Raw genomic sequence first — 14,370 nt, 5'->3', positions numbered from 1 at the left:
GGATCCGGGGGACTTAAAATGAGAAGGGACTGATGCCTTGTGCAGGCTGGACAGAAATCCAGAATAAAGCAGGGATTTATTCCAAGCATCTCCTCCATGGATCCACCTTGGGCAGCACCAGAGCCCAGCCAGGGCTGCACCCAAGATGAACCAAAATGGCCCCAAAATGCACGGCCGGGCACGGGCTCTGTCCCTGGGATCAGTTCTGCTCCATTTGCACCTTGCAGTTCATTGTCCCATTCCAGCTTTAGCCCCTGCAGTCCCACCCTGCTTGTTTTTCTCTCTCCAGCCCACGGGGTTTGTGCTCTGGGGCTGAGATTTGGATCATTTGTCCTTGGTGCCCAGCTGGAGCAGGAATTGTTTTGTCTCCCTGCTCTGTGCACCGAGCTCAGCATCCCCTGATGTGAGCCCAGCCCCACACACTAAAGCAGCACAGAATGTGAAAATAGAAAAGCCAAACCCTGAGGTATCAGGACCATTGCAGTCCCCACTGCTGTAGAACTCCTCTCTTTGGGTGTGGCTCAGTTCTGGGGATTTTCAATCAACTGGGGCACATCTTTGGGGAAAGGAAAGTTGATTTGATGTCTTTAACTTCTGAACATGCTCATGCCTGGGGTCAGATGCCCCTTTAGGATCCTGAATGTACAAACACTCCTCCCTTTACAGCCCAGCTCCTGACTCTGCCAAGGTGGCCCTCAGAGGTCACTTTTCCACAAGCTCCTCTGGGAATTGTCCCCATCTCAATCCTGAGTTGTTTGGGCTTCATTCCAGCCGTTCCATGGCTTGGTTTGGGTGCTGTAAGGCCAGCAGACATGGAGTGATTTGGGTTTTCCCAGGATGGACAGCCCAGGATCTCCTGCAGAGATCGTGGACAGGTTTCTTCTACAGCTCTGGGATGGAAACTGCCTCAACCTGCCTGTGTTTAAATTCCTTTAGCAACTCCCCTCTCATGTCTTCTTTAGCTACTTTTGGAACAGAAACTATTTTATTGCATTTAACTGATAAATTTCATTCTTTTAACACCTTTAACTCTGGTGACGCTTCCATCATTTCCGTCTTGTGAGGAGCAAATGTGAATTACAGCAGAAACTCTTCATCGTGGACTTGAAAGCCTCACAAAGCCTCTTTTGCACTGTTGGCAGCTCTGACAGTTTTGGAAATGGCCTTGTCTGGCTTTTGCTCCCTGTGGTAATTTTTCAGCACTTATTTTAAATTTGGTGGTGTCAGTTTTTCCTCCCCAATGGGTACCAATTAGCCCAGGAGCATCAGATGAGGATTTGCCCTTCCAGGAGCGTTCCCATCTTTTGGTGACTGGGAAGGAGCAAGAGATAATGAGAGAAAACATTATTCCAGCAATGATAAACATGAGGGAATGCTCTGGGGAGTGTTTTGGGGTCCAATCTCAGCTCTGTGGGGATAAACCTGAGGAACTCTGGGCTTCAGCTCTGTATTTTCCATGAATAACATGGATTGTTACTCCATCCTTGGCATTGCAGACAAAACAGGCAATCGTGGTCCTGCCAAAATAAAGTTCCTAGGCTGGATCAAAGGAGCAGCAGGGGAGGAATATCCGGGTTTCCTTTGATTCCCAGCTCTAAATGCATGCATGGGGGGTGTGCCTGCCTTTTAAATGATGTTTGGCTTAATCCTCCAGGTTTTTATGCAGTTGCAAAATCCATGTTTTATGTTACAAGAGCACCACAAGAGTGAGTATTGATCTGAGCATTTCACCCACTCCCAGATAAAACCCAGCTTTAAAATTTGATCCAGTGCAACTGCCAAGTGTGCCAGAACAGATGTTGCTAAAACAGGGTTCTAGAAACAAGCCTGTTATCTTCAATAATATTTTTTCCATGGGGAGAATGGATTAATATCAGCCATATCATGCATTTGAGCTTATCAATACCAATTAATTCCAGATTTGCAGCTGAAATGTTAGTGGTACAGGTCGGAAGTCTGGCAGACATGGTTTAATTTGCATCAAAACACCCCAATAATCAGGTGTAAAATGCCTTAAAAATTGTCCATAACTTTGTCCAAAATTGTCCATAAATTTGTCCAAAAGTGTCCATTAAATTATGTCCCAGTAGCACATTAACATAATTCCTCCTAATGCAAACCTCCAGGGGATTCCTATTCTCAATTGCTGGCACACAGGAATAATAAAATAAAACTAAATAAAGCAATTGGGATAGTTTTATGTGTTGGGAAATATCAATAAATTCCATATCCTAAAACTTTGGTCCAGAAAAAATTTGTGCACATGAATTTTAAAATGTGCTTGTTGTGGGGGATGAAAAGGGTTTTTTTTTTTTCACCTTGAATACCAATTATTGGCTGTAAAAAGGCTGTGAAGGGACAGCATTTTAGATGTTTTCTACAGACTCAGACAAATAATTTAAACTTGTGGAGTTTCAAACTGGTTGGCCTTGAAAAATTAGATGTTTCCAACCAAAGGGAAAAAAAAAATATTTAGAATGTGCTTAATAATTCTTTTAATGCTGCTGCCAGAAAACAGCCAGGAAGGTGTGTTGGAACATATTCACTGTTTTTGGGCTAACATGAGGAAGAGGCAGTGACTGGCTGGGTTTTTTTTTCCTAGAAACCGAAGTTTTGGGAGGGATTTGTCCCATTTTGGAGTAGAAAACTGCCATTTTTTCACAATTCTCTCCTCAAAGCAGGATTTTCAGGATTTAGGCTGGGCATCCTTCTCAAGGCTAACTAAAATGTGAATAATTGGGCCCTAAATTCTGAATATCCCAGCCTCCTGAAATGTGAGAGGTTTGGTGCCAGGGTGGCTCCTGGAGTGTGGTTGCTTCACTCAGGTCTGAGCAGCCCCTGGAGAGAAGGAAAATGTTTGTAAGGAAAACAAACAGGTTTTTTTCTCTGTGCCTTATCCCATTTCCATGAGGGCACAGAGGGACAGCTCTCATCCCCACTGGAGCCAATTTTCCCTGGTGTTTGTTGTCTTAAGGAGGAGTTTATCTCCAAAGGGATCTTTTGCAGAGCCCATTCCCAGTGTGGGATCCCTGTAGAGCTCTGGCCATTCCCAGATGAGGAATCTGTGGGGCAGGGCCTGAATCTGTGGGGCAGATTTATGATGGAGCTGCAGCTTTTGTGAGCTTCCAATGTTTTCACAGTTGTGGGGCTTGACCAAATAATTCAGTGAGCCCAAGTGCTTAAAGTGGGTTTGGATTTAGCCCCAGCTCAAGTTTGTGATGCTCCTAAACCCAACAATCCCCCACTGCTGAGGAAAGCTCTGTGATCCCAGCCAGGCCTGACTCCCAGCAAGGTTCTTGAGGAAAATCCATTTTCTTAAAGCAGTCTGGAATTCCACAGAGCCATGGGGTTGCTTAGCTTGGAAAAGCCCTCGGAGATGGAGTCCAGCCACCCCCAGCACTGCCCCACATCCACGGGGATTTTGAATCCCTGCAGGGATGGGGACTCCACCATTCCCAGTCCCAATGCCTGATCACCTTTTCCATGAAAAAAGAAAATCCCAATATCCATCCTAAACCTCTCCTGGCACAGCTTGAGGTTGTTTCCTCTCATCCTGTTCTCTGGGAGCACAGCCTGACCCCCTCTGGCTGCCCTCTCCTATCAGGGAGATCTTTTTATCTGTGAAATGAGAATTAAACCAGCTAATTTTGGTAACCTGGAGCTTGCTGTTATTTTTGCAGCAGTTGTGGGCTCCATTTATTGATGGGTGCAAATTTCTGGTCAAATAATGGCTTAGACAAGCTAACATTATAGGTATTATTTTTAATTAACTTGTGCTGAGGCATGTGTTTCACTTTTAATTCAAGTGTCAGGTTTGTGAAGTCTGTTTCTCATCATGCTTAAGGTTAAAATATTAGGTCACCAGAAGAAAGAACTATTTGAGGCACAGAAGACAAATTAAATGTTAGGAGGAAGGAGAGGGGAGGGAGGAGCAGAAATAGAGCTGTGACTCCAGAAAATAAGGGAAGGCAGGAAAGAGTTAGGGAGAGATAAAATAGGCTGAAATTCGTTTTGTGGGGTTCAATATTGCAGGCTTTTCTGTCAGTTTGAAGAGTTCAAAGCTGCATTTGCAATGTCCTGATACCCAGGAAGGATTGGGATGTTGCTTTCTAGAACACCAGAATCTGAATTTTCAGAATTTAGGGCTGGGCAACCTTCTCAAGTCTAACAAAAATGTGCATAATTGGGCCTTAAATTCTGAATATTCCCTCCCAGCTAGGAGGGATTTGGACAAAAACCTGAAGGATGTGGCCGAGCCTTAAAGGAATTCTCTTCCCTTGGCCTTGGTGTCCAGTTCCCAGCAGTGTGTGGGACATGGATGAGGATGGGATGGGATGGGCTCCAGCCCCTTCCATCCCCTCCCAAGGCCCCTCAGTCCCTCAACCACAGGGTCTGGGATCACTCAGAGCAGGGCAGCTGCAGATTTATGGGATTTTGTTGGGATCCATCCTTTTTGGGATGAAGGACTGGCAGCCCCAGCCCAAGCTGGAGCTCCGTGCCCGGTGAGAGGTGGGCGAGGGTGGGTGAGACCCCCGTGGCTCCAGGAGGGAATCCAGCAGGATGAGGGGGTTTTTCTGGGGGTTTTCTCCTCTGAGAGAGGAGGCAACATTCAGCAGGTGTTGTCTTATCCCTCTTGACTGCTCCTCAAAAATATTTCACCTTTTTTTCCCCCCTCTGCATTTAAAACTTGGACGGGCTGAGCTTCCAAAGGTGCCCTGACGATGGCTCTGTCAAACAAAGCACCAGTGCCAGGAGTTCTGCCATTGCCAGAACTCTGCAGATCTGATTTGCAGTTCATCCTGAGTGATGGTGTCAGGAATCTGCCAGGAACATCCAAGCCCTGCTCCCAAGGCTTTCCCCTAAGCAGCTGCAGCTGCTGCGCCACCCCACCTGCAGGAGCTGTGTCAGCAAAGGGACATTTAGGAGGAAAAAACATCCCTGCAGCTGAACCTCCAGGCTGATTGACTGAGTTTTGATCAATACTTAGCTCTAATTTGTGGCCCTAACATGGCCTCAGTGCTGGCCTGGGCTCCCTGCTGCCATCCCGCTGCAAATCCATTCAGCCAGCATCCCAAACCCACAGGAATTCTGGATTATTTATCCATACCTGGATTGGAGGCATCATTCAAAGCAGCCATCAGCCTGAGCAGAGAGGTAACAACTAAGTAAAGCCATTCCTTCAGCAGATTTTATTTATTTATTTATTAAATTATTTAATTATTAATTTTTTTTAAATCTTAGAGTCCTAGAATGGTTTGGGTTGAGGAGGACATTAAAGATCATTTTATTCCAACCTCTGCCAGAAGCAGGGACACCTTCCGCTATCCCAGGCTGTATTATTATTATTATTATTATTATTATTATTATTATTATTATTATTATTATTATTATTATTATTATTATTATTATTATTATTATTATTATTATTCAGAGGTGCTATGGGACTCTATAATGATGTCAAAGCACAGCATAATGAATTTTTTACTGTCTGCCTCTGCTTTCCCAGTGACCCATTTCAGTCCTGGCTGCCCTGTGCCTTTCAAGGGGTGTCAAACAGCAACAGCTTTTATTCCCCAGAATTTTTCCCTAAATTACACAATGATGTGGAGGTCTGGGCAGTTCTCTTCTCTTTGCAAAGTGAAATGCAGAAATTTGCTGAAATATTACTGTGAAACAGAGCCAAGGTGTTCCCATTTTCCAAGTGAGGCACAAGGAGCTGGGTTTTGCTCTTTGGAAAGTATGAGGGAATTTTATTCATCTGTTTGCTTTAAGGGAGATCTGCCAAGTCAAAACCCTTTAATTTCATCCTGTGTGAAGCTGGAACAGAAGAAGGGAACAAAATATAAATTATTTAACAATGTACAAATAATTTATACAGAGAGGGGGCACGGGGTGTACGTAACCATAAAAATAATTTATTACTACACCTTGTAATTAATGATAAGACAAAATGTCTTTCACTTTGTCAGTGAAAAAAATGTCTGCAGTCTTCACCCAGAGCCAAAACTTCTCCATGTCCACTTGGTAGATCTGGGAGATAATTCAACATTGATTCGCTTTTGCTCTTCAGATTGGTTAATTCTCATAAATCAACTTTCTCTGCATGTACACCTCAATTCATGCTGGCTTTGGGGACACTCAGAGCATTTGGGACTTTGTCTTGCCTTGCTCTGTTCTCTCCTTTGGCCACTTTTGCTCAAGATACCCAAATTAGTCCTGTATTTATGATTCTTTCTTGCAGGGTACTCATTTAAATCCTTCTTAAGGCAAGAAAGGAAAGGAAAAAGGAAAGGAAAGGAAATCCACGGGGTGTGGTAGGAATGACCACACAATTACAGCATCTCTGGAATATGCTTTTTTAATATACTGGATTGTAAAATTAAACACAACATGATCTCACAGGTTCAGTTTTTCTATCAATATATGAAATTCTTCTAAATGAACTCACATGAAAGCCTGGCTACAAAGCTTTTGCTGAACTGAGTCCCTGGACTTGTTGTTGGCATTTGCTGGAAATGTTGTTTAAATCTGGGCAATTTCTGGTAACTTAGAAAAAGGCTGGCAAAGAAAATTCAGGATGTTGGGAAGCGGAGTTTTCCAGAGAACTTTGGTTTGTGTTCAGGAACCAGTTGCAGAGGAGGTGGTGCCACGCAGCCCCTCCAGGCTCAGTGTGAACCAAGAAAATCAATATTGCAATGTGATTGTTGGTGTTTCTCCGCATGGGGATGCCCAAAAAGCTGCAGAGGCAGAAATTCTGCCCCGTTTCAGAAAGGAGCTGCCCTGGGAGGGGGAGCAGCCTCTGCATTCGCTGGAGTCTCACAGCAGGAGCAGCTGAGATAGGGATGGAAACAGAGAATGGGCTGGGCTGGGGGGGATCCTAAAGAGATTTTGGCTGTGGACACCCTTCAAAGCTCCTGCTTGGGTTTCTGTGAGTTTGAGCAATGAGATCCTCAGGGACACCTGAGCACAGTGTGAATTCATCCTTGGTGCTGTTATCACAGCGAGCCGGAGCTGCTGCCACAGGGGAGGTGCAGCAGGATCCAAAAGCAGTGGGCCAGCTCCAGAATAAACACCCAGGCTGGAAATACTGACAGAGTGAAACAGAAAACAGAGTGGAAACCAAATCTGAACAGGAAGAATCTGAACAGTGCTGTGTCACCTGTTGGTCATTAAAATCCAGCTCTTGGTCCTTCACCCCGTGCTCAGAGGGGCCCAGGGGTGCAGGCAGGGCAAGGAACAGGAACCTCTTGGAGCCTGGGTGCTGAGAATTTCAGACTTTCTGTGCTGCCAGGCACTGGCCCCCAAGAGAAAAACACTGCACTGACCTGAGGCTGTGGAGAAAACTTCCAAAATTAAATGACTGAACTGGGATTGTGAGTGTGGAGTTTGAATAGAAGTGTGTGAGATAACATGGTGGGAAACTTAGAGTTTAAGTTTTATATATTTATTAAATTGATTTCATTTAAAATTTAACATTATATTCAAAATTTACTTATTTATTTAAACTGAGAGTTTTACATTTTATATATTAATAGAATAATAGAGTTTAAAGTTTTATATATTAGTAGAATACTAGGTATATATAGTAATATATATCTATTATATATAATATAAATATAATATATATTATATATTACAATAATATTATATATAATATGTTATATATTATAATAATATTATATAATATATATAATATATTATATATTTTATATATTATTAATAATGTAATATATTATATATTATTATACGATATATTATATATATATTAATATATAAGATGGAGGTTTTGGGGCAGGGGCTGGTCCTTCATCTTCACTTTCTTCTTTACCTTCTTCATCTTTTTCTTCACCTTCTTCTCCATGGGTTTGGGTGGTTTTGTGTAATTGGATAAAAAAGTCCACATTGCAGGCACGGCTGGTTGGTTATTGGGTTAAAAGTAAAAATAATTCAGGTGTCATTTCTTAATTGGACAGTTTATCCTCAAAAGGCCTTGCAGAGAGAGAGATGGGGCTCCATTTTCAGTTGGTGAGAGTGAAGTGCTGCAGAAGTCAGGGTTTGTGAGACTGTGACAGAGATAAGAACTAACAAACATCTGAGTCCCAGCAAGAAATTCCATCTTGTGCATTTAATCCCTGGCAAAAAAGAAGCAAAGCCTGCGCAGGAGTCAGGTGTGGGGCAGCTCCCAGAGCCCAAATCCTGGCCGTGCTGGGGATGGGATTGTTCCTGCCCTCCCCAGTCTGCGCAAGCGATTCGAGCCCATCCTCAGCCAGAAACGCCTCCAGCTTGCCCTGACTTCCAGTTCGTTGGGGCTTAATCAGGAGGATTGAAGCTCGGCTGTGTTAACACGTTAATTGCTGGGTCGGGCCTAATCTCCATGCTGCTGGAGCCAAAGGGACCTTTCCTTGAACGGGATCAGGAACAAGAAGCACAAACACATCGGAGCAGGGGTGAGGTGATTCCTCACACCGAGCAGGGGAGGGATGCCCAGCACGGACTGTGGGAAAGGAATGCGGGCTCAGCCGAGAAACTGAGAGCCTGTTTAAAGCCAAAAACTGATAATAACTGTGTTTAAAGCCAAAAACCGATAATAACTGTGTTTAAAGCCAAAAACCGATTGGTAGATGTGTCTAAAGCCAAAAACTGATAGGTGTGTTAAAAACCAAAAACAAATAGGTGTGTTTAAAACCAAAACCTGCTGGGTTTGAAACCAAAAACTGATAGGTATATTTAAAACCAAAAACCGATCACTGAGTTTGAAACCAAAAACTGATAGGTGTGTTTAAAGCTAAAAATCGATTGCTGTGTTTAAAACCAAAAAGTGATAGGTGTGTTTAAAGCCAAAATCCGATGGCTGTGTTCAAAACCAAACCCCGATTGCTGTGTTTAAAACCAAAAAGGGATAGGTGTGTTTAAAGCCAAAAGCTGATAGGTGTGTTTAAAGCCAAAAAGTGATCGGTGCGTTCAAAGCCAAAAAGTGATTGCTGTGTTCAAAACCAAAACCCGATTGCTGTGTTTAAAACCAAAACCTGATAGGTGTGTTTAAAGCCAAACCTGATAACAGCTGTGTTTAAAGCCAAAAGCTGATAGGTGTGTTTGAAGCCAAAGCCCGATGTCTGTGCTTAAAGCCAAAGCTGAAAGCAGCCGTGTTTAAAGGCAGAGCGCTGCCAGGGGGCAGCAGGAGGCGGGGAATGCGTTCGAGCTGCAGCATCCCTCGTGCTCCTCTGGGTTTGGATGGGCTCGGTGGAATGTCTGGGAAGCACAGGGTGATCACCCCGGCAGCATCTGTTCGGTGGGAAAGGGTTTGGAGAGCTGCGGCTGCCCCCAGACCCGCTCTGTTGTGGGGAGCAGTGGCTCGGAGCTGCTGCTCCACGGGGGACCCTCCCGGCCCTTTCTGTGTCCTGGGCACCGCGGGGTCTCGGGGTCCCTCTGTCCTACCCTGATGCTCCTGTTCCTTTCATTTGTTTGACCCTTCTGCCCCATTACGGGGCTGATTTCCAAAACAATCCCAAGTAGTTCCTGCTCCTCAGGAGCTTCTAATCCGCTGTTTTCCCTGTGGGAATTCCCTGGATGCAGCCCCAGGGCAGAGCTGGTGCCATCCTGGCCCTTCCTCTTTACTCTAATCTTCCCCTCCTGGGATTTTCTGCCAAATCCCGTTCCACGGGGCATTTCCAGACAGGTGAGCTGGTGTCCCTGCTCACTGCCCATCGTTGGGGGAGCCTTCCGTGCAGTCCCTGAGTGAAATTCCATGATAAATTTATCCTGGAGCAAAGGAGGCTCAGGGGGCCCCTGTGTCTCTGCACAGCCCCTGCCAGGAGGGGTTTGGGATCTGCTCCCAGGAACAGCAACAGGAGGAGAGGGAACAGCCTCAGGCTGGGCCAGGGGAGCTCAGGGTGGAGATTTGGGAATTTCCTTTACAGAAAAGGTGGTCAGATTTGGGCACAGGGGTGCCCAATTCCTCCCCATCCCTGGAGGAATTTACCATCCCTGTGGATGTGGCACTTGGGGACGTGGTCCGTGGTGGCCCTGGCAGTGCTGGGGAACGATCGAACTGAATCTTAGTGGACTTTTCCAACTTTAAGGATTTTATGATGCTATAATTCCAGAAAAAATAATAAACTAATAGTTGATTATAACTAATTAATTATATCCTATCTGGGCATTTAATGATGAGAAGATGAACTGAACTCCAGAGCCTGCAGTCGCTGTTGGGGTTTTTTAAGCTCAGGTTTCAGTTTTTCTCTTCAAGACCCAACAGAATAAAAATATTGTCACCAGAGCTGACTCCCTGCAGGAACCAAGGCTGTGGTTGTGGATCCCTGCTTGCAGCTCAGGTGTCTTTGTTACCTGAATCCCCGAGGCACCTCAGCCTTCCCTGGGGCTGGTAATGAAGAGTTTAATTGTCAGTTAAAGGTTGTGCTTTTGCAACCCAGCTTCCAAGGTGCTTGGGAATACCTCAGGAACATCATGCAGGGGAACCTGGACTCTTTCCCACCGATTTCCCAGTGCTGAGGTGGCTGTGGAGGAGGTTTCACAGAATTCACAGAGTGACTGGGTTGGAAGAGACCTCCAAGATCATCGAGTCCAGCCCAGCCCCAGCACCCCAACTCAACCCTGGCACCCAGTGCCACATCCAGGCTTTGTTAAACACACCCAGGCATGAGGACTCCACCACCTCTCCGGGCAGCCATTCCAGAACTTTATCACCTTTCTGGAAAATCTTTTTCCTGATATCCAACCTGTATTTCCCTTGGTGCAGCTCGAGGCTGTGTGCTCTGGTTGTGTCAGTGCTGCTGGAGAAAGAGCCCAGCCCCAGCTGAGCACAGGCACCTTTCAGGAGCTGTGCAGAGTGATGGGGGCAGCCCTGAGTCTCCTTTTCTCCAGGCTGAGCACCCCCAGCTCCCTCAGGGGTTCCTCTCAGGGTTTGTGTTCCCAGCCCCCGTTTCCATCTCTCCCATCCCTCTTTCCCACCCCTCTCCTTCACACTCATAAATTACTGCGCTTAATCCGCGGGGTTTGGCTTCTCCCTGAAGCTCTGCGGGAATCCCGGGATGCTGCTGGGGAGCCCGGGGGGTGTTTGGGATGCCCTGGAAGGCGATCCCAGCGCTTGTTCCCGTTAATCCCATTAGCTGCCGCTGGCCGCGGTGACGGGAGCGGAGCGGCCGCTGCCCCCGCGCAGCGCACAAAGAACGGGCGGCTTCAAAGAGCCCCCCGGGATTTGCATTTCCAAGCTCCCACAGCCAAGGTCTTCAGGACGGGATGAAAGTGGCTTTTGTTAAACTTAATGGCAGAGTTGATTAAAAAAAAAAGCTCTGATTTTTCCCTTATTAAGGCGTGGTGTGATTCCGCTGTTGGGTTTTTGCCATCTGGGGGAGGGAGAATTCCGCACACAAAGGGAGTAACCTGTTCTCTACCCGGCTGTCATCATCCCTAGGGGTATTCCACTATCATTTATCCCACTTTGAGAGCCATGGCTGGGCTGGGCAGGACTAACAAAGAAAATATCAGCAAATTTTCATTAAGCTCCTCGTTTTTTGCTGGGAGCTCAAGCAGAGCCGAGGTGTCTGTCCAGAAAGTTCATCCCAGAAATCTCAGTGCAAAATATCTGCCAGTGGATCCTAAAGGAAGGGATTGAAAGGGCTGATTCATGCAGTTGGGATTTCAGGGTTCATGTACTCAAACCCCTCCTCAACACCCCACTGAAACTGTTCAGTGCTGAATATTCAAAATACCCAGTGTCTGCCTGGGTCTTCAGCAATTTCCTCTCTTTGATTTGTTTGAAGAGCATTGGCAAATAATTTCCCATCTGGATTTCTGGATTAAATGTCTCCTATATTGCCTAAAAGAAAGCACCAGATGAAAGAAATGCATCTGTAGAACTCCTGTCTCAGTTTTGGTTCTGGTTTAGCACTAAATGTTGCCACACGCAGAAGGCTGAGCAAACATTTCCTATTTCCAGGGTATCGGTGCTGGCAGAGGTTGGATTTTCTATATACACTTTAAATTCTGCCTGCATGACTCTTCCTGCTGTGTTTATCAATATTAAGCACAAGCTTGGTTCAAAAATAGAAAACTATGTGTTAGCTGCTTTAAATAAACATCAATCCTATTTTTCCAGGCAGTTTATATTTCTCTTCTAATCAAGGCTGGGTGTATTTCTGAGCAGAGCCTTAAAAGCACTCATTTCATACAACATTAATGTGTATTTTGGCTAAGCTGAAATGCCACTTTTTACCAGGCAGATGAAAGGGGTCTATTTAAACAAACAAATACTCAAGATCTTGTTGAAGAGAATGAAATAATCCTAATTGTTTTCAACATTTTGCAGTCACCTTTTTGTGTTTCTGGCTGTTTCAGGGATGAGTATGAGGAGGATGGGTTTTGCCAGCCCTACAGGGGCATCGCCTGTGCCCGCTTCATTGGCAACAGAACCATCTACATGGAGTCCCTGCACATGCAGGGGGAGATAGAAAATCAGATTACAGGTGGGTAAAAACACCTTGGCTGCTTCCCTACCCAGCTGTCTGCTCCCAAAAAGCTGCTGGATTTTTATAAACAGTGATGTTGTTTTGCTTTGCTTTATTCCCTCCTGCTATGAGCTCGTCTGAGGGTCTCTGCTCCTCCAGCTCCCCCCAAAACATCTGAAAAAAAAAGATTTTTCAAGGACGAGGAGCTGTGTGTTTACAGCTTCTGGGAGACTCAGTGCTGCTTTACCCCAGCAGGTTTTGAAAGCAAAGGGGGGACAAACTTTAATTGATTTTACATGGCTGGAATAATTTAGGTGCTGGGAAGGGCTGCATAAATAATCCAGCAAGCAGTATTATTCCTTTGGATTTAGGGGAGAACCAGTTGCCATTATTTTTGTGGGATGTGCTGATGGGGTTGCTGAATTCATAGATATCATAGATACCATGATATTCTCTATTTTTTATATAAATTAACTTGGTCTGATCCTAGGCCTGGTAATCATCTCTATATTCAGATTTCTTTTTCCTTGCTGTCAGAATATCCCAAATTTCTCTTTTCCTTTTGTCTCCAAGCACTGTCAGCATTGCAAAAAAAGGCTTCATTTCCCCAAGAAGGGCAATGTGGAGCCACCAGTTCATAATCTTCCAGCATTTCGTTTGAAAAGTTATTTGGGATTGCATTGGGATTGTCACCTTCATGAAGGAACTGATGCAGGAATTAGGGGGTTACCTGTTGGGCTTCCAAATATTACATGAATCTTTAAATTATTCTAAGTTATTTGGGAGGAAAAAAGGAATAATTAAAGGAATAATTATGTTTGGGGGGTTGGGTAATGAGCTTAGCATTAATCCCATGATGAAAACCTGATGTATTTTCCTTGTCAGTGAAATCAGCATGGTTAATAACTTCCAGTGTAATTAGTGCTGTGCATTCCTGCTCATCACCTGCACAGCTGCAGTGGGGAGTGAGGGTTTTTCTCAGGGAAAAGGTTCCCAAGCCCAGGGAAAAGGTTCCCAAGCCAAACCCCTGTGTTTTTTTCCAGCTGCCTTCACCATGATCGGCACCTCCAGCCACCTGTCAGACAAGTGCTCCCAGTTTGCCATCCCCTCCTTGTGCCACTACGCCTTCCCCTACTGCGACGAGACCTCCTCTGTCCCCAAGCCGCGGGACCTGTGCCGGGATGAGTGTGAGATCCTGGAGAACGTGCTGTGCCAGACCGAGTACATCTTTGCCAGGTCCAACCCCATGATCCTGATGAGGCTCAAGCTGCCCAACTGCGAAGATCTGCCCCAGCCCGACAGCCCTGAGGCCGTCAACTGCATCCGCATCGGCATTCCCATGGCCGACCCCATCAACAAGAGTGAGTGCTGAGTGCCTGCTTTGCCATGGTGCCTGGCTTAAGGAAGGCAGGAGCCTCCCCTGAAATGGAGAATGTGAACCCCCTTCCTCCTCCAAATTGCTATAAATTTCAAGTTAAGGGCCTCTCAGGCAACAAATATGGGAGCAGGAAATAACAGTTCTCTAATAGAGAAGAAAATAAAAAGATAAAATAAACAATGCAGTAAACTAAAACAACACTGACAGAGTCAGAACACAACCTGACACCCTGTGGGTCAGGGTGTTGGTAGCAATCCCATTGGAATTGTGGCTGCAGTCCTCCTGGAGTGTCAGAGGTGGTTCCCTGTAGAAGGGTGGAGTCTTCCTCTGAAGATCCAGGGCAAGAGGCAGCTGCTGTTCCTCTGGGAAATCCAGTGCAGAAGCTGTGCTGGTGTTCCAGAATATCCAGATTATATCCAGGCAGGAATGCTTGGCTGGTGTTCCAGAATCTCAGATTATATCCAGGCAGGAATGCTTGGCTGCTGTTCCTGAATCTCAGATTATATCCAGGCAGGAATGCTTGGCTGG

The 14,370-nt window shown here is 45.5% G+C and overlaps 1 protein-coding gene across 1 annotated transcript in view; it reads left to right on the top strand.

Moving 5' to 3' along the window:
- ROR1 (receptor tyrosine kinase like orphan receptor 1) overlaps positions 1-14,370 on the top strand; it is a 58,386-nt gene that overhangs the window by 32,079 nt on the left and 11,937 nt on the right. The window contains exons 5-6 of the mRNA XM_066555973.1: positions 12,355-12,482; positions 13,508-13,825. Of these exons, the coding sequence (XP_066412070.1) occupies positions 12,355-12,482; positions 13,508-13,825 (446 nt within the window). The remainder of the gene's footprint in view (positions 1-12,354; positions 12,483-13,507; positions 13,826-14,370) is intronic.

This window comes from Molothrus aeneus, chromosome 9 (assembly GCF_037042795.1).
Source record: "Molothrus aeneus isolate 106 chromosome 9, BPBGC_Maene_1.0, whole genome shotgun sequence".
Classification (NCBI taxonomy): Eukaryota; Metazoa; Chordata; class Aves; order Passeriformes; family Icteridae; genus Molothrus; species Molothrus aeneus.
The sequence above is the reverse complement of the archived record's forward strand: the minus strand, read 5'-3'. Positions and strand labels throughout refer to the sequence as shown.